At 41.0% G+C, this 21,024-nt stretch overlaps 1 protein-coding gene across 1 annotated transcript; it reads right to left on the minus strand.

Annotated features, from left to right (window-relative positions):
* Positions 1 to 173: 173 nt before the first annotated feature.
* Positions 174 to 20,969, minus strand: ALDH6A1 (aldehyde dehydrogenase 6 family member A1). Its single transcript, XM_089522179.1, has 12 exons — positions 20,862 to 20,969; positions 12,223 to 12,282; positions 11,127 to 11,201; positions 10,245 to 10,406; positions 9,063 to 9,141; positions 7,774 to 8,076; positions 7,162 to 7,283; positions 6,222 to 6,411; positions 4,424 to 4,605; positions 3,690 to 3,869; positions 1,670 to 1,768; positions 174 to 1,404 (listed from the first exon to the last, which is right to left on the minus strand). The coding sequence occupies exons 1-12, from the start codon at positions 20,931 to 20,933 to the stop codon at positions 1,300 to 1,302; spliced, it is 1,629 nt and encodes a 542-aa protein (XP_089378305.1). The 5' UTR covers positions 20,934 to 20,969; the 3' UTR covers positions 174 to 1,299.
* Positions 20,970 to 21,024: the final 55 nt, after the last annotated feature.

A 21,024-nucleotide genomic window follows, 5' to 3' on the forward strand; every position in this document is an offset into this window, starting at 1 on the left:
CATTTAATAGCCATTTTATTCATGATTAACAGCAATGTGAGATTTTCTAGCATATGGATGAAAAACCATTTCAACTGCTTGTGTTTGATTAAAGTACTTCCCAGCTGCAAAAGGAATAATATTAAAGGAATCCAATTTGCTTGATTAGACAACAAAAAGCAAAAGTAAAGTTTCCATGTTCAATGATATACCTTGTGAGTCTCTTCAAACTTTTTAAAACCTTGTGAATCCTAAATTACACAACTGTATCGTTCATTCCACCCCGTGCCATTGTACATCACATCTAGCTAATCAGAAACTTGCCTGTGGGTAGTACTAGTAATTCTATACATACAGTTTTGCATTGGGAAGTAATATCCCAACTAAAGTGATGTTCAGAAAACAAACTGCTTTAAAAATATTCTTTCTGTTCAACAATTGTGTAGCCTTCTAGAAACCAATCACACTCATTCTTCTTATAAAAAATATTCAGTGCATAAATAGTATGTAGGCACATCTGTTCATTTTGAACTGTAGTCACTGTACTATTTCCACATATGATGGAAAGTAACATTCTAAGGAAGGTGCAGTTTTGCTAACTCTTCAAGACCATGAACTTGGATCAGTTATTTCTTGCACGTGAAAATCTTGAAAACTACTCATTTAGAAAAAGCTGGATTTGCCATTCAGTCATGTTATAAGAAACCCAAATTCTCTATGATATTCGGAGTTCCTTGGGGAAGGGGAAGAACTGAGAAAGGCACCTGGAAACAATAGGATATATAAGTTGTGAAAACAGTGACAACAGCAACATCAGGAATTGATAGTTAAAAACAACATGTCATGGAATACAAATTGTAGATTCTTGAATAGTGTTACATGAATGGGGCAAAAGAAGCTATTTACTTTTACCTGATTACTCACAGCAGACTATTTCCTTTACAAGAAAAACAAACTTGATTTTGATATATAAAAGAAAAAAATCTAAATTTTGTGTTAAAGAATTTTGGCCAATATGATTTTACATGGACTCCATCTGCACTGCAGAAATAATCATTTGATACCACTCTAACTGCCATGGCTCAGTGCCAAGCAAATCTGGGAATTAAAGTTTTGTGAGACATTTAGCCTTCTCTCTCAGAGCTCTGGTGCCCCATCAAACTATAAATCCCAGGATTCCATGGCAGTTAAACTGGGATCAAATTGGATTATTTCTGCAGCCACAAAGGGTCTTTGTACATCAAGGGCAACATGGAATATCAAAAAATAATAGACCAAAATACTTTCAGTGGCATCTCTTAACAGATATAACAAGCTGCTTTAGTTTCCCATAGTTGGCATTACTACAGCAGGCTTGGCAACGGTGGCATCCTCTTCTTTCCACTGAGAAGTGATTGTCTTCAGTTGTGTATAGAATTGCACTCCCTGGGGAAAGAAATAAAGAGTTCAGTACTAAGTTCCAAAGATTCATACCAGTATTTACTAATCACAGCAGCCTTTTTTTTTTTACACGAATAAGGTGAAATAAATATCCTCTTATAAATTCCTGATTTGTCTCTGCCTATCAAAAATACAACATGCTGTTAAGCCCATTGTTACCAAGGTATCCCAAACATGCTTATTTCCTTTTCTGTCTCCCATACTGGCTGTTCATAAAGCATAAGCATATTTTTAAAGCTTAAAATATTACCTGCTTGCCATAGAAATTGGTGTCTCCCCTGAAGGAACCACGAGAGCCAGTAAAGGAGAACATTGGCAAAGGCACTGGAATTGGAACGTTCACACCAATCTAAACAAAAAATAACAGCATTATTTTATCCAAGAAAATGTCCCGGTAGACATAACTAGTCAGTTCAGGGACACTAAGAAAAGCTGGGCCAGGATTGAATTGATTTGGTTCACATGAGCACTCAACAGTGGATTTACTGCGTAATTTTGTTGTTGCTGTGTGTCTTCAAGTCACTTCTGACTTATGGTGACCCTATCATGAGGTTTTCTTGGCCAGGTTTGCTCAGAGGAGGTTTGCCACTGCCTTCCCCTAAAGCTGAGAGCATGTGACTTGCCCAAGGTTACCCAGTGGGTTTCATGACTGAGCCGGAAATCGAACCCTAGTCTCCAGAGTCCTAGTTCTATGTTCAAACCATTGTGCCAGGTTGGCTAATGCATAATTACTGAACCATTTTATTATTTTGCAGACTAAGGTTAAGCTAACCATGACATTTGTCTTATCTTTACATTTAACCCGCATATTTAAAATGCAAGCAGCTGGTGGAGACAGACTAGTTATTACTGGGATTTCAGAATGCGGTTTATTTCTCGTCCTTGCTGAAGTATGGGTGAAACTATTCTGAAGCTGCTATTTTATTTTATTTATTTCATTTTTATGCCACATTTCTCCCAGAAAGAGACCCAAGCGTTACAATCAAAGTTTTAAAACAATTAAAAATATCAAAATAAAAACAGTATAAAATGACACACATTAAAAACAACAACAACACACCCACCCACTCATAAAAGCCACCCCATGATTATGTATTTGTAAGGAAGGTTTAGTTAGACATAGTAATCCTATGGACTACAGGTGTAACAGAAGATACAGAAACCACTTTTTTTAACGTTCTGTCAAGCTTGCTCTTGCAGACAAAAAGTTATGCAGGGTGTGCTTTCTCTTTTTTGATTCCTCTTTCATGAAGCTTTAAAATGAAACTTCCCTTGCATTGTTTCTAATGAGAAATACATCATGCCCAATCCAGAGTTAGGAAAGTCTTCCCCTATCCTAGGCATGTTTCTTGTAAGCACATCAGAATAAATCATTTTCCCTCTCTAGCATCACTGGTTTTAACTGTCCAACTCTTCATAACCTTGTCAAGTAAGGTTATAAAGCCTGATCTTGCTCTCTAAGGAGGAGAATCTCTCTGCCAACGAGGACAACAGAACAGCAGCCAAAATTGTCCAGTCTGCATGCTGCAATCCTGGTACGTTCACTCCTGCCTCTGTGACTATTTGCAATTTTAACAACAAACATATTCAATGTAAAGACGCTTTTAATATCACATTTAGTTTTCCCCTCAGTTTCTGAGCAGTAAAATGGCAAGTGGGTTGAGACAGTAAATCTGGTGCATTGGACAGTTGTCTGGATGTGGAAATTGGTCAGTATACAGTATAAAATATGTTTGTGTATGTGATATCTTTCAGCCTGGCCTACTTCACAGAGTGGCCTTGAAACTAAAAAAATAAAAAGCTGCTTTATGGGTAGGTATATCACTGGTTCATCTAGTCCGCTAGTAGCAGCAGCTGTCCAAAGCTGTTCCTACCTGGCTAGTGGAGATTCTTCTAACTGGACTGTCTGCATTTAAAGCTGGCTGAGCAAAATGCGCCCCACAAGCCTGTTTTGTGCCCCTAGGCCTGTCCAAACTCATCAGACTTCCCTTTTTCTGGGCCAAGTGGACTATCTTGGAAGACTCCAAGACCAGCAATTCACCTGTTTAAATCAATAATGTAGGGGTATCCTGGAACTGCACATCAAAGAACATCTGTTTTTTCAAGCCCTACTTGTGGAGCTTTTTTAAAAAAAAAAAACAGTTTTGGCGTCTATGTAGCCTCTGGAGAAATGTAGCTGATTTAAAGTACATGCTCTGCTGTTGGGCCATGGCTTTCATTGCTTAAGACTGTACTCTGACTGTACAATATGAACATTATCCTTTACATACCTGCCCAACATCCACTAAATGGGAGTATTTCCGAGCAGTGGCGCCATTTGTAGTGAAGATTGCTGTTCCATTCCCATAGGGATTCTTATTTATAATTTCTATTGCTTCATCCAAGCTTTCAGCTTCCAGAACCACTAGAACTGGTCCAAAGATTTCCTCCTTATAACAGGTCATATTAGGCTGTGAAGACAGATATTCCCTGTAGTTATTTCTCATCTGAAAAATCTCATTTCTAACAATAGTAATATAGTAATATTCCTTCACAAGGCATTGCTCTAAGTACCCATCTATCCTCTTGTGTCAGCTATAATCATCCTAATAACCCTGGATGTATTGTATAATTGTTTACACTGATATGAGGCATTCAAAACTCTACTATTCAGTCTTGCATACTCAAAAAATACTGTTTATTTTTTTAATTCAGAGAAAGGACCCTTCTTAGCATACAACTGTGTTCATGATTCCTCATCTCTCTCCATATATCTACTAAACATGATGCTTGCATTTCATCACGTAATGGACAATCATGTCTCAATCAGTCCATTGCACAACCTATATCTACAATGCCCAAGCCAGGCATCAAGACGTTCCTGCATTTCCAACTTTACAATTTGTGCAGAAAGAAACTGTAGGCTGACACCTGTGAAGGAGGGAGTGAGGGAACTGTTCCTTCAATATTCTAGATTGAAATGATTTATTTTCTCCTTATTTGAACTTCTCAGTGTATTGCTCACCTTGACTTTAGCAAGGATAGTTGGTCCAACAAAATTGCCATTTTCAAAACCTTTTACTTTGATATTTCGTCCATCAAGGAGAATGCTAGCCCCTTCCTTTGCTCCACTGTCTATCAGCTGACAGACACGCTCCTTGGCTTGGGGGCTGATCAGGGGGCCCAGATCTGCCCCAGGTTGGTCTCCTAGGACAGTACAGAGAGACTGCTAAAAATCTAGTGAAATCTTATGTAACAAAAATTAAGCAGTATCAATATTTTTTTGACCATTCATAGTGCTATTTGTTTATCTTTGGTCTGGATGCATCCCCTAAACTAATTTGCTTACTTTGGAACACTGCTATTGACACACTGAGGCTATCGAAGACTCAGAAAGGACCATTATACTCTTTAGCTTCATTCCAAGTTTGCGTAAAACAATTTGGTTATGCAAAATATTCTAATTCTTCTCTATGCACATAACAAGTGGTACTTTGTCTCTTTTATATGTACTGTAGTAACATAACCATTTCAGGCCCCCAACAGACTGTATCATGACATCTGTGAACAGTTCATATGCTTGTCTTTTACATGCACATTTCTCCCACCTGTACAATTACTACAAGAGGAGACTAGCCTGACCCACCAATTTGTTAAAAAGAGGCAGCTGAGGGGAACTTGTTTCCACCAGCTGACAAAAGAACACATGGACATTTCATATGAACACAGGCGTGGTACAAATTGCCAACAAGCGACGTACCAGCGCCAGCATTAGGGTTAGGGAGTGCGCACCATGTACACACTCCCTAACCCTAATACGCCATCGCAATGTAACAATGGTGGGGCCCTGTATACATGGGCCTCACCATTGTTACGTAAGCGCTGCATGGCATCTGCACAGCATTGCGTGGCACTTACATAACCAGTGTGCCAGTGGTGCACTTGTTGCGCTGCTGCCGTGATGCAAAAAGAACCCGCTTTTTGCAGGTTCTTTTCTGCTGGCAGGAAGCCACACACTTTGGCGGCTGTGGCTTCCCTCCGGCAGAAAAAAACGCCAACGCCAGACAGACCTTCAAGAAGGTATGTACTGGGCCATTTCCCCCCATAAAAGGATGTAAGAAAAAGGCAGAAGAACTTTCAGCATAGCACTGTTAATAGATCTGCTAGGGTAATATGTTGCTTCACTCCACTTGTGGGCAGTTTATATATGTGTACATAATTGTACTTTACAGATGACATAACTCTCCAAGGCTGTCCACTCCAAAAAAAATTTAAATCTAGATAGGTTTGCCAGTTAACCCAGAATTGCAGATGCAAGGGGGAAAGAACAGTAGTTAGTAACTACTACTGAATTCATCAGCCAAAGGAGCAAGAGTTACTAATTACTACAGAAGCAAAAACATCAGCAAAGGCATATCAGTCTGCTCCTAGCTAGATACAAAATGCCCTCATACAGCTCCCTACTTCATCCTGGTCTTGAAAAACTGATTCCCCACAACCACTTCTTCCCTTCCCATGTAGCTTGCCCTTTTAGTTCATAAGCTTGATGGCAGTGCCTTTCTTTCTTGTTATTGATACTAAGCCACATCATGAGATAATTGTCTAAAAAGCAGGACAAAAATATAGTAATAAGTAGATGCCAATATCAACACTATGATTCTATGATTATGTGCTGGGCCAAACATTTAGAAGTCTTACATATGCCAACCTGGTGTCTTACAGATGAGTTGGATTATAACTCTCACCACCTCCACTTAGGGAAAACCATTTTACATTCATGAAAAGAGCACATAAAAATGCTTTTTACTAAAATGCACCAGTACCTGCATTGACTCGCAGTTTTTTAGTTCTCTCCACCAGCTCTGGCAGCCATTTCTTAGCCTCTCCTACTAGGATTGCTGTAGATAAAGCCATGCACCGCTGCCCAGCTGCTCCAAAAGCGGCTCCAACCAATTGATTCAGAGTATTTTCCTTATTGGCATCTGGCATCACCACTCCATGGTTCTTAGCTCCCTAAAAAAAACCAGCCAACAAATAAACTATATAGTTCCTCAAAGCTTAAATGCTTGATTGTACACCTAGCCATTTCCCAGTTCTTCAGGAACAAAATCTTCTTTTACTACTTTGGATTTTATTTCCACCAGTCAATTGAGGAATCCTGGTTTATACCAGAGTATAGATATGATAGCAGTTTAAAAAAACATACCAATATACTTCTCTCTGATCAAGACATAGCAATTGGAATATATTTCAGGATTTAACAGTTAAATATGACTACTGTTGCTATTCCCAAAACAAACCCATAACGCTAAAGGAGCCCTGGTGGCGCAGTGGTTAAATGCCTGTACTGCAGCCACTCAGAAACCATAAGGTTGCCAGTTCAATAACAGCAAAAGGGTTCAAGCTCAACTCAGGCTTGCATCCTTCCGAGGTTGTTAAAATGAGTACCCAGATTGTTGGGGGCAATTAACTTACACTTTGTAAACCGCTTAGGGAGTGCTTAAGTGCACTGATAAGTGGTATAGAAATGTACTTGCTATTGCTATAAAAGTCATCAGGAAAAAAACATGGGGGAAAAGCCTTTTGAGAATGCCTATTATACTATAGTTACTTCAGAGTTATTCAATATATCATTACAGAATTTAGGAAAACAAACTGAAATATCAAAACATCAGAATTAACAGTTAAGAATACAAAGTTATCTATATTCAAAAAAGTTTTGCAAGACAAAAGTGTTTTTGTAAACAGATGTCAGTGAATTACCATATTGGCTTGGACTCTTTTTCCATGCTTAGAACCCCTTTCATAGATATATTCACCAGCCTGATTAGATCCCACAAAACTGATAGCTTTAATATCAGGATGATCACAAATAAAATTCACAGCTGTAATAAAAATAAAAAGTAATTCTTATTAAGAAAGTTACTTATCATCATACTATAGCAACCATATTCTAACAGCAAAATCTTAATATCCCTCTCTCATTTGCCCTGCCCTCAGCAGGGACCCTGATGCTCCCACTACATTTAAGTACTGTTCACTTTTTCTGTCATTTTCCTTTTTCTCAGATCAAATGCATGACCAAAGTTATATGGTATACATTAATAAAGTGGAGTGGGTTTGTCTTGAAATGTGAAATGAAAATGTTTAAAATAAATAAAAATACCGAGCCACTCTTTGAAACAGGAATAAAATAGTAAAATAATATTTGCAGCAACCCTAGTATGAAACACTAACATGAGAAATAAGCAAGAAAATACTTACTTTGAATTGGCTAAAAAAGAACACAAGGACACAATCTCGTCTAAATGGCACCTATCTTCCTATGTCCCACCAACACAGTGTAGCTTGAGAACCTCTAATACCTGCAGTTACCTTCATGTTGCCCATGGATAATGTTCAGTGTTCCATCAGGGGCTCCAGCATCCTGCAGCAGCTTAGCAAGAAACATAAGGGCTCCAGGTACACGTTCTGAAGGTTTCATCAAGAAAGTGTTTCCGCACACCATGGCCATGGGAAACATCCACAGAGGAATCATGGCTGGGAAATTGAAGGGTGCGATGCCTGCACACACTCCCAGAGGTAAGCGATATGTGTAGGTGTCCATGTCTTTAGTGATGGAGGGAAGGGTCTCACCCAGCATAAGGGATGTCACACTGCAAGCATGTTCAACAACCTCTGCAACACAGGAAAAAAGTGCCACTGAGGATTCTACAACTAGACACAATTTGGTGAACCAGCTCCTTCACTCTAACTGCAATCATCATCCATAAGTATCTTTATTCTTCCAGCAGCTGCCTTTTGACACACACATTGTGCTAATAATATTCCACTTTATGAAAGACTGCTGGTGAAATATAGATACCCATAGTTGCCCCTCCTCCCAGGTTAAATCTCAGCTCTCTTTCTTTAGCTCATGCATTTTATTTCTTTGTGATAAAAAGCTGTAGAAGTTAGATAACAGCTTTGCATACATATAACCCCTTTTTTGCAGACGCTGCTCTCAGATTCTCATACAAAAGCAGCAAATGCATGAACTCACATACAACCCCATTTGTGTGTTTCCTTTCTTCTTAATTCTGCATTTCAAACTGCAGAGATTGATGGGATGGGTAATTCCCTCTGTTTTTTGTTGCTTCACCCCTGCTGATGCCAAAGCCAAAGGGTAGTTGATGTTTTCTTTCCAATTGAAGGAAGACTGTGTGAAAATTGGGACTCAAGGAAATCACCACTGCTAGTGGTATAAGGCGGCACACAAGGTCAGATGCCTTTTAAAGGGAATCATGACCCTTTTTATCTCTTCACTCTTTAGCTGTGCTTCCACAGAGCATATATTTACCCTTTTCTGCTCTGCTGCTATCATTCCAGATTAGAGTTAGTAGCATTTTCAGGAAGGAAGACTGAGAGAAAGAGGCAGCCAAATACTTTTTGTATGCTTTTAATATGCAGTCACATGGAGGCTTCTTTTTGGGGTGTGTCCTTTATTTTTTTAACTTTTATATGCATTTTAAACCGTTTTATATTCTCTTGACATGATTTTAATTGTTTTAAAATTTTATTGTTAAATTTATCTATTTATGAGCTGCCTTGCATCCCACTTGGGGAGAAATGTGGCATACAAATGAAATAAATCATCATCATAGAAACATATGCCATCATCTTACGGAGGCCTCGGAACACATCTCCCTCTGCATCAGCCAGGGTCTTCCCTTGCTCCAAGGTGATCAGTTTTGAAATTTCTTTCTATAAAAAAGAGGAAAGAGAACCCTTAAACATAAGGCCAGCTCAACGACATGGAAAGAAGAGTTTGTCGATGGAACCAGAAGGGAAGAAGGAAGACAAACTGTCCTGTGAGCTAAGTAAGGAAGATCTCAGTTGCATAACCACTCTGCACACAGAGAGTCACTTCGCCCTAGCACTAGCTGTGTCACACAGCCAATGAATGCAGTTTTTCACACAGTTTACCATAAGCATAAATTGTAATTTAATCAGTTAACTGCTGAATTCACATTAAGGACAACTTAGGGACTGTACAGATGGGAGACATGTAGCTGAACCTTCCTGGCCGGATTGGGGCCGCAGCAACCCCATGTCATGGCCCCAATCCGGCCTCTGGGGAGCGCAAAAAGGTGCCCTCCAAGAGGTGCCATAGCCATGTCAATGTGGCTTTGTGTCACCCCTTTGGTGCTCCATCATGTGGATGCAGCACCAGAGGGGCATCATCATGGTGTGTGCTGTCTGGAAGGGTGCACGACATCATGATACCCTGAGGGCGGGGTTAAGACACACAATGTGCAGACGCTATGCCCTAACCCCACCCACAGGCCAGCACAATGTGCTGGTCTGTACAGGCCCTTAGAGAGCTAAATCAATATGGATATATGATTCTTTTTGCAAACAGGAATCACTTCTTTCCCACAGATGCTCATTTTTGAGAATAGATACTCTATTTTCCCCACTGCACATCATAATCAGCTAAAGCCCAACTTTCCTATGTCAATATGAAGGGTCATTCAGGTAGGAAGAAGAGGGAACATTTGGAACTGTGGATTAGTTGGTCAAAGGTTCTTCTCCCTTTTCATCACACACAGAGAAAAATTCATCTGAGACTAAAAATTCTAGAAATAATGTTGGCTGCCAAGAGAACAAATGCAGTGGCTAATCTCCTGGAGCTGGCTTTAGGCAGGTACAGATGCCCATATGGAACAAGGAAGTATGCTTTATGAATTTGTGGAAATTATTTCGTGTCAAGGTGGCTTGTAAACCTGATTTTGATTATTTCTACAATGATTGAGGCAGAAGAGTTATTATAGCAAATGATTCAAGAACAGGAAGCAGTTCCTCACCAGATTATCTTTGATGAGCTGTTGATATCGGAGAAATACTTGCTGACGACTCAGAATTGATGTTTCAGACCAATTCTGGAATGATTTTTTGCATGAAGCCACTGCTGCTTCCATCTCAGTCTGTGTGGCTTTTGGGACACGACCAACCACTTCATTGGTGGCCTGTTAGAATAGCAAATCAAATATAACTTACATTATAATAAAGGGAGTGATTCAGACAATTACCCCAAACTGGTAAAGAATAGGTGGGGTCTCCCTCTACTAATGGAAGGAAAGAGTGCTGCTTCACCAGAACTCACAAAACACCCACAGAAAATGCCAGGGATTTAAATGTATGACTTGCAATAACTCTCAAAATGTGCTGTTCCACTCTGAGTGTCAGCTGCAGAGATAATTCATTGACATTGGATGATTTTGGCTAATTCTGCAGAGCAATAAAAGTTCATCATATTTTTACTAGCAGCATTTGAACTTATGCTTCAGCCTCAGATGCTTCTCTTAGAGACAAACTGCTTTAAAGTCACTAAAGCTTCTAAATATTCAAGAAAACACCAAACATATTATGTCCTGCAGTTAACATCTTAAGTAGCTTTAAACCCAGGAAAATCATCTAGCCAAAAATCTCTCTCTTTCCATGAAGAACCAGATCACTCTGATGGCAATAAGTTTTAGAAAAAAGATAAAATAATCAGTCTTTCAAAAATTTCAAGGTTCTTATATATAGCACCTTTAAACACACCCACAGAAAGATTCTGAAATTCAGGCTGTTAAGAAATACAACTTAGAGAACCACTGTAAAAACTTCTTGTTCCTCCTTACACTGGTGAACTGAACAATCCAATTTGGAAAGAAGATGAGGTCAAGGAAAAGAACATCACTTACTGGGTTGTAGATATCAATCCATTCATTGCTTTTGGACTCGACAAACTTTCCATCTATGAACAGTTTGGTTGTTGGCTGTTGAATACAAAGTTCTGGTCAATGCCATAGTTTAATACCAACTAGACCAGACTCCTCAATCTACTGATTAGAGAATGAAACAATTGTATTAATACTATTTCCCCTTTCTTTTATGCCCTATAATTCTCTTAACATAGCTCCAAAACACACTGCAGAAATAATCCAGTTTGAGACCACTTTTACTGCTCTGACTCAATGCTAGGGCATCCTGGGAACTGTATTTTTGTGAGACATTCAGCCCTCTCTGTCAGATAGCTCTGATCGAAGAATAAACTACAGTTCCCAGGATTTCCTAGCACTGAGCCAGGGCAGTTAAAGCAGTCTCAAACTGGATTATTTATGCATTGTGTTTTGAGCCATAGCCATCTCTCATTTATCCAATGACTACAGACTATGGGACGAAACAGATGGGCATCCAGGAGTGGCCAGAAGCTGCTCCCAGCCTGAATGTCCTGGAGCCATGGCAAACATATGCAGTGGCCCCGAGGACACCTCCTGCCACTGTCCCAAAAGGAGTGGAAAAGATCCACTTCTTCTGGGGCTGGTTTTGGGCTACCTTAGGCGGCCCTGGCATGACTTTCAGGCGCTCTGGGAGCATGCATTTTGTAAATGCCACACCCCCAGAGCAGCCGGAAGCTTCCTCCGTCTGCCCCGGGCCTATAATAAATAATCCTAAGTAAATGGGCTGACAATGACCAACAATGCAATCCACATGAAATGTAAAGTCAAAATGTTTGCACTAAGCATTTATGCCCAATTTTGTTTATGACCCAATACACCCATTGGCAGGAGTCTTTTTCTGTCTCGGTGCAGGAGTGTCCTGAGCAAACTGGTGCTTCTCTAGCTTCACTTATTGGGTGGGGTAGATGTGGCCTGGTACATATAATGCAGCCTCTTTCCAGGAACAGACCAGAATGCCATTCACTTCCCTAACAATGCATGAGGTGAACCAAAGAATTAAATAAGCTTCATTTCCTCTCTGCTGCATCTTTTCTTAAAAAAGCAGAAAACAACTTACCACTGAAGAAGATGAAGAGAAAGATGAAGAATGCCAGTTGAGGGTTACTTTCCTAGGGATCTGCAAACAGAATAGGAGGAAGACAGAACTAACTCAGTGCAGCAAGCAAGACACATCTTGAGTAACTGTAGGAAATGCACACTCCATTTATAGTCCCTTGAAGACCCGAGTTTTTTTTTTTAAAAAAGAGAGAGCATCACGTCCTCCTTAAAATATGGTTTTTGCTTCCCATGCACCTTGTGTCAATGTGGAATCACAGACTCAGGAGACTCCTAGAAATTCAAGGATTATCTACAAATTGTTCCTTTTTATAGATGTGTGCACATGCATGTGCGTATATGTTTTAATAGTGTGCATGTGTTTGGGTGAATCTCGGGAGGAGAGAGTGGGTACTGAGGTCAGCTTGACCAGAGGGAGGTATGATGCTGGGGACTAGACATGCCAGGTAAGGGAAAGACAGGTCAGAAATATGAGATCCATCCCATGTTTCGATCCTTCCCCCATCTCTGACTGCCAGGTCAGCTTGCCCTCTAATCTGTTGGTGCTGCTCCTGAGTGCCGGGTGGGTCTGTAATATACCAACCACTATCCATGACTTGATTGGGGATGAAGGGGCAAATCCGGTATGTATAACAGAGACCTGAGTGGGTGAGCTTGGAGGAGTTGCCCTCTCCCAGCTTTGTCCACCCGGATACTCAGTACAATACCAACAGAGGCTGGTGCCACAGTGGTTAAATGCCTGTATTGCAGCCACTCATTCACAAACCATAAGGTTGCGAGTTCAGTATTAGCAAAAGGGCTCAAGCTCGACTCAGGCTTGCATCCTTCCGAGGTCGCTAAAATGAGTACCCAGATTGTTGGGGGCAATTAGCTTACAGTTTGTAAATCACCTAGGGAGTGCTTAAGTGCACTGATAAGTGGTATAGAAATGTACATGCTATTGCTATTGGAGGGCAGCGGGGGGCTGTTGCAATCATCCACAAGAATTCCATCTTCTCATGAAGAAATCCATTTGCCCAGGCACTATTGTGAGGGTTTGTATCTTGTGCTGGGCCAAAGAAACAGAAAAGAGAAGCTGCTGATATACCATCCACTCTGCTGTTCAGAAGTCTCCGTACCTAAGATGGCTGAGGTTGTCTCATTGTGTTAGGACTGTGTTTCTGAGGGATTCCAACATACATGCTGTCCTGACAGGGCCAGCTCAGAACTTTATGACTATCATGACAACTATGGGGCTATTTCAGCATGCTGTTGGTCTAACATGAGACAAAGTAAACCCTGAATCTGGGTTTTGCCATTGGGCAGATGGAGGATGATCTGATTTCAGGGAGGATTTCAAGAACCCTGTCATCAGGGTCAAACATTTGGGGCCCTTCTTGGCTGATAAGTTCTAGCAGAGGTGGATTGACCAGGTTGGTCCAAGGAGTGGTAAATGCCTCACTCGGTCAGGAGGATGTGCCTGCTGCCTCTTCTGACGAGCATCTCCCTGCCCACTGGGGAACTCGAGGTGTTCTTGGAGGAAACAGATTACATGGACCCATTTCAGTCTGGTTTCAAGCCAGAGTATGGCATTGAAATGTGCTTCGTTGCTCTGATTAATGGCATACTCCAGGAAGAATGCTACTGAATCTTCCTGTATCTCTCAGTGGCTTTTATATTACTCATCACAGTATCTTAATGGACCAGCTCTGTGGGATGGGTACAGGAGACAGTGTTCTACAGTGGTTTCACTCCTACCTGGAGGGCCAGTTCCAGAGCGCAACATGGTGGGGGGGGGGGGTCCTATTCAGCACCATAGTGGTTAACTTGTGGGGTGCTACAGGGTTACATCTTATCCCCATGCTCTTCAATGTCCATCTGAAGCTGCTCAGAGAGGCCATAACGGGATTTGGAGTGGGGTGCTATCAGTATGCTGATGATACTCAGCACTATTACACCTTCTTATTAGAGTCAGCTGGAGCTGTGCAGGTGCTGGATAAGTGGATTGGTGGTTCTTGGGTCTAGGAATTGGCTAAACAGTCTGTTCTAGATGGAACTGTACCTGAAGGCACCAGTGGTGTCACTAGGGTTGGCATCACCCAGTATGGTAACTCATGCTGTCACCCCACACTGACCTTCTCCTACCATACAGAATCCTTAGTAATGTTTTTGTATTGATGATACTTATAAATCATAATTCCTGTAAATCACTGAATGGAATGGTAGTAGTTGTGACATAAACTAGCAAAATTAAAGTTATACCTTTAAATACGCAGCCTAAATATATTTACATGTACATAGTTTCATTGCCTAAAGTGAACATTTGGTAAGAAGTGATGTCTTTTTTTTTATATTAATATAAATTTTATTAATAAAATTTAAAACAATTACAAGTATACAACACGGTACACAATACGATACACTTTATCACATGTCACTTACATACTATCACATACATCTATCATCCCTAAATATCGATCCTACATAGTTATATTATATAAATCATACACCTAATAATAAATAAAATAACCTTATGTCTAATCTTCTTAACTTCCTATCCCTTGCTTACCTATGCCTAACCATATTAACTATCTACCTCTATCCTACTTTCTTTCAATACTTTCTATCTTCAATACATTCTTTCTATCCCGTTCTCTTCCTCTCTTACTCACCTCTCTCATTCATTCTGGATTGACTTCCTGCTTACCATTCTTGTTACGGCTTCATTTAATTTTACTTTCTTAAAAGAGAAGTCTCAGTGAACGCTGGGGACTATCTCTTTTGTTCTAGTTTATATCTAAATATGTATACTTACTTAAATTTCCTTTTAAGAATTCTATAACTTCATTCCATTCTTCTGTAAATTTACTTTTTGTTTCGTTCCTTAATGCCTGTGTTAACTTATCCATTTCCATTGCATCATACAATTTCAACAACCAATCCTCCTTCAATGGTATATCAATGGTATGTCATTAGATTTCCACTTTTGTGCAAAACACACTCGAGCAAGGGATATCATATAAAATACAATTTTTTCGTGTTTAGTGTTGATTTCCTCTCCGAATATGCCCAGAAGATAGAATTCCGGTTTTAATTGAATCGTAATATTCAGAATTTCACTAATAGTATCATTTATCATAGTCCATATTTTTTCGCCCATTTACAGGTCCACCAACAGTGATAGAAAGTACCTATTTCATTTTTACATTTCCAACACTTGTTTTCTTTTGTTTTGTATATCTTTGCAATCCTATCTGGTGAAAGGTACCACTGATAAAACATCTTATAGAAATTTTCCCTCAAATTTTGGGAAGCCGTAAATCTATATCCATTTTTCCAGACCTTTTCCCATTGTGATAATAGTATGGGGTGTCCAATATTTTTTGCCCATTTGATCATTTGGTATTTTATCACTTCTTCCTCTGTATCATATTCTAAGAGCACTTTATAAGTTTTACCGATTATTTTGTTTATTTCGAAGGCCAAAATTTTCCCTAATTGTGTTTCTTTCCCTTTTTCCTCAAATCCATACGTTTTTAAGTCCGTCCTAAATCTTTCATAAATTTGCCTATATGCAAGCCATGATCCTTTCCATCCTTCTTCTATTAATTTATCCTTTGTTTTGATTGTCCAAATCCCATTTTTATTTTCTAACAAGTCACTATAATTAAACCATCTGTTATCGCTGATCATTTCCTTTCTGTGGAAAGCTTCGTGAGGTGAGACCCATCCACTTATTTTCCGTAATATTCTATCCCTATATCGATCCCATATTCTCATTAGAGACTTCCTAATACAATGATTCGTAAAATTCTTAGTTTGTTGAGTTTTCCCATACACCAGGTAGGCGTGCCAACCAAAATTTAAGCCATCCCCTTCCAATTCTAGTAATTTTTCATCTTTTAGGGTTACCCAAAGAAGTGATGTCTTTAAAGAAAATTAAAAAAGAATATATTTTTTTATTTTTAAATGATTTTTTTAAAAAATAAAAAATTAAAATGTAGTTTTTTAATACATGGGACTTCTCCTTTCTCCTACCACTGAACTTCACCCCACTCACATCATCTCTTCAGCATTTTAAAGGGATTCAGGCAAACACCACAGCCTTTCTGCCAAAAGGCAGATCCCCCTAGGGTGTCATTTGGTGCACCCTGCAACCCCCCCCCCCCCAAGTGACACCACTGGAAGGTGCAGGTGCATAACCTGGGAGTGCTTCTACATCCAGCCCTGTCACTGGAGGCCAAAGTAGATGTTATGGCTCAGTGTTTGGGCCAGGTTCAACTGGTGTGCCAGCTGTGACTTTTCTTGGACTGAGATAATCTAGCCACAGTTGTCCATACACCAGTAACCTCCTGACTAGATTCCTGTAATGCACTCTATGTGGGGCTGTCCTTGAAGAAGACTTAGAATTATTACTATTATTATATATATTTATATCCCACTTTCCCCCCAAAACTGGAACTCAAAGTGGCTTACAATTTAAAAGCTCTGTGCAAAATGCTGCAGCTCAACTGCTGACTAGAATATCATATAGACAGCATGTAATGGCAGTCTTAAAAAAGAACTGCACTGGCAGTCAATACTTTTCTTGTCTAAATTGAAGGTGCTTGTGATGATATCCAAAATCCTAAATGGCTTGGAACACAGCACCTCTCCTCATATGTGCCTGGCCTGAGGATTAAGATCTGTTGCAGAGTGTTGTAAGGGGAGTGTCTTCCTCCCTATCTCACTACTGAGATCAATACAATGTGTGGGGACATGGGAGAGGGCTTTCTCAGCTGTAGCATCCAAACTGTGGAATGATCTCCCCTTGGAGGCTCAACTGGCACCAACCTTCTCATCATTTAAGCACCAAATTAAATCTTGGCTATTGACCAAACCCCTTCAGTCCCATCAATTCAACCCAAAGACTGTTATATCAACTGTAGTTTAAAAAACCTTAATATTTGTAACTCACTATATTGTTAACTGTGTTTTTAGTTAATTTAAACTATTTTATGGCTTGTAGCTTTTTAAACCTGTTTTAATGCCATTGTAAGCCACCCTGAGATCTTGATATAGTGCAGGGTATATACATTTTAGTAAATAAATAAGGCATGTAGAAGTATGAACATTTATTTAAGAGGGAAAACTTTGCTTTCTTTTACTGCTCCTACAGAAGAAAATCTGGCAACAGTGCCAATGTAGCTCCCTGTCTCCCTGAAGCAGCTTCTACCTGATGTAGAATCTCAACAATGCTACCTGAAATTCACCGAGGGCTTGGCGTAGTTTCCCCAACTGAAGTAGTTTACTATTGTGATTACTTAATTATAATACTGACAATTCATGTGATGTTTTGTGTAACCTCTTCAGCAAAAAAGAAAAGAAAAAGCCAAGGAATATACAGTCTAAATTTAACTGCAGAGAAGGACAATTTGAACAACTTCAGCATAATAATAATAATAATAATAATAATAATATTTATTTGTATCCTGCCTCTCCCTGTATTGGATCGAGTCAGGTAACAGCAAACAAGAACAATAAAATCAAACATGATTATCAATAGATAAAAGCATAACAGGACATATTAGATCCTAGTTCCCCTATCTCCCTCCCACCTTAAAATACCATTTAAAAATAATTCCCAATAGAATGGTTAATAAAATAGATAGAGATCAAAGTCCGGTGGGTACAGCTAAACAAATGGAGAGTGAAAATTCTGAGGAGATCAGTTTGCGAAGGCCTGCCAGAAGAGATCCGTTTTTAAACACCTTCTTAAAGATGTTATATGGCGGATCTCAACTGGCAAGTCATTCCAAATTTTTGGAGCAGCAACAGAGAAGGTCCTCTGGGAAGTCGTCTTCAGTCTAGTTCTCTCCAATTTCAGTAGGTTCTTCCCAGAGGACCTGAGAGTGCAGGAAGGATTGTATGGGAGGAGGCATTCCCTCGGGTAAGCTGGGCCCAAGCCATGTAGGCTTTATAGATAATAATCAACACCTTATACTGTGCCCAGAAGCTAATGGGCAGCCAGTGTATGGATTTTAAGATAGTGTAATAGAATCAAATTTGGAACACCCTGTCACCAATCTGGCTGCCATATTTTGGACCAATTGCAGCTTCCAAACATGGCATGAGGGTTGCTCCATGTAGATCGCATTGCAGAAATTGAGATGAGAGGTTACCAGTGAATGTACAACCATTTCTAGGTTTTCCCATTCCAGGAAGGGTCGTAGCTGGTGAATCAGCAGAAGCTGATAATGGGCGCTCCTGGCTGTCGCGTCCACCTGCGATGACAGCTGAAGCGATGAGTGCAGGAGTACCCCCAAGCTACGGACACAGTCCTTTTTGGGAAGTGTGACCCCGTCCAGAACTGGAGAGCTTATCACCATACCCGGATTGGGATTGCCTATAGTGAGTACCTCCGTTTTATTTGGATTCAATTTAAGTCTATTTTCCCTCATCCAATCCATTACTGACTTCAGGCAGTCATTCAGAGGGGAGATGCCATCCTCGGTTACTGAAACAGTCGGAGATATGGAGAAACAAATTTGGGTGTCATCAGCGTACTGATAACACCCCGCCCCATGTCTCTGGAGGATCTCACCCAGCGGCTTCGTGTAAATGTTGAATAGCATTGGTGACAGTATCGTGCCCAGTTTGAGCTCCCTCTTGGCCGAACAACTGTTGCCAAGTGAGACCATCTGGAACCTGCCCGAGAGATAGGACCGGAACCACTGCAGAGCAGTGCCTCCGATTCCTAATTCTCTCAGGTGCTCCAGAAGGATACCATGGTCTATGGTATCGAAGGCCGCTGAGGCTGGCATCTTCAGAGAATGTTTGCCTGGAAAGGAGTTGGGTATATATATTGTGCGACCTGGAAAGGCAGGAGTGATTTGCATGTGTATTGTTCTGTTACTAATGGCAGGCGTCAGGGTGGGAGGGTCTGCCAAGGAGGATTAGTGTCTGCTTGATAGTGCTCATTGTCTGCTGGGAGATTTCTCATTTGCATTTGTTGAGTCTTCATCTTGCTATTTTTCAGGACTGGTAGCCAAACCTTGTTCACTTTAAGGGTTTCCTCTTTCCTGTTGAAATTGTCCAGGTGTTTGTGGATTTCAATGGCTTCCCTGTGCTGCATGGTATGCGGTAAACTCCTGCGACTGTGAGAGGGTCTCTCTGGTCCTTGGTTGAGTGAAGCATTTGCAGGATTTTCTTTTTCGGTTTGTAATCCATTTGAATGTTGTGCTTCCTCACCACTTTGCCTGTTCTGTCTGTGACTCCTTTGATGTATGGTAAAAATACCTTCCCTTTGGGTGGCTGCTTGTCTTCGCTCCTCTGGGTTTTCCTGGGCCTGGCTCTGCAGTTTACCGCGTACCATGCAGTTGCGGACAAGTCTACATAGAAACCACCAAACGCAGTGTGCAAACAAGAATCAAGGAACACAAGAGACACTGCAGACTGGGCCAGGTTCACACAGTATATATACAGTATACCCAACTCCTTTCCAGGCAAACATTCTCTGAAGATGCCAGCCACAGATGCTGGTGAAACGTCAGGAAGAAACTCTTCTAGAACATGGCCACATAGCCCAAAAAACCCACAAAAAACTATGGATGCCAGCCATGAAAGCCTTTGACTTCACAACTTTTTGTATGTTTTTACTTATACAGTGCGCCCTTGGCTTATGTGGAGGATCCGTTCCGGACTCCCCTGCGTAAGCCAAATAGTGAGTATGCTTGAGCCCCGTTCACTTGAATGGGGCTTGTGCAGGTGGCGGCAGTGCAGTGGCGTGGTGGCATGCGCACACCCCATTTATTCCAATAGGATGTGCTGCCCCTTGCGGCTCTCCGCAAATTTGAGTGTATGCTCAAACGTGTGTATAGCGCGCCCGTGTATGACGTGGGCACACTGTATGTGTTGGCACATATGTGTTTCATCTGCATTTGTTTTAATTTGTGTAAGCAGCCTTGAGTCCTGGGGTGCATCTGCACTGTAGAAATAAATACAGTTTGACACCCCTCTTAAGTGCGGTAGCTCCATCCTATGGGATCCTGGGATGTTTAGCTTTCTCTGCCAAACAGTGTTGGTGTTTCACCAAACTACAAATCCCAGGATCCTGTTAGGATGAAGCCATGGCAGTTGAAGTGGTCTCAAACTGTATTATTTCAGATGCACCCCTAATTTTGGAAGAAAGTCCTGCATGTTGTTGTTATTGTTGTTGTTGTGTGCTTTCGTGTCTGAAGTCCTGCATGTATTTATATCTAAGTCCTGCATGTAGTTGTTGTTGTGCGCCTTCAAGCCATTTCTGACTTAGGGCCACCCTTATCATGGGGCAAGTTCCTTCAGAGGAGGTTTGCCCTTGCCTTCTCCCTGAGGCTGAGAGAGTGTGACTCTCCCAAGGTCACCCAATGGGGCTTTCATGGTTGAGCTGGGAAGCGAACCCTGAGCCCCAGAGTCTCAGTCCAACACTCAAAGAGCAACTATTAGTACTGCGTCCACACTGGAGAGATAATCCGGTTTTGTACCGCTTTAACTGCCATGGTCAGAATGCCATCGCCTGGAGCCAAGGCAGTTAAAGCGTGATGAAACCAGATTCTCTCTCCAGTGTGGACGCATAGAAAAGACGCTTCTCATCCCTTCCCTCTCCATTCCAGAGTCGCCGCAATCCCTGCCATGCAATCTCACCCCGAACCAGAAGCAGCGCCGCCCTCCCAGGGACCCTCTGAGCGCCGCCACAGACACAGCCACCGCCGCCATTCCGAGCGTAAGACCACCTGCTCCCTCTGAGGCAGAGCCACGCCCACCTCCACCTCGACAGCCAGGCTCTTGCCCCAGCAAGCCCGGTTCA

The sequence above is a fragment of the Sceloporus occidentalis genome, unplaced genomic scaffold (assembly GCF_023333645.1).
Source record: "Sceloporus occidentalis isolate IW3139 unplaced genomic scaffold, rSceOcc1.0.p SCAF_4, whole genome shotgun sequence".
In the NCBI taxonomy this organism is placed as follows: domain Eukaryota; kingdom Metazoa; phylum Chordata; class Lepidosauria; order Squamata; family Phrynosomatidae; genus Sceloporus; species Sceloporus occidentalis.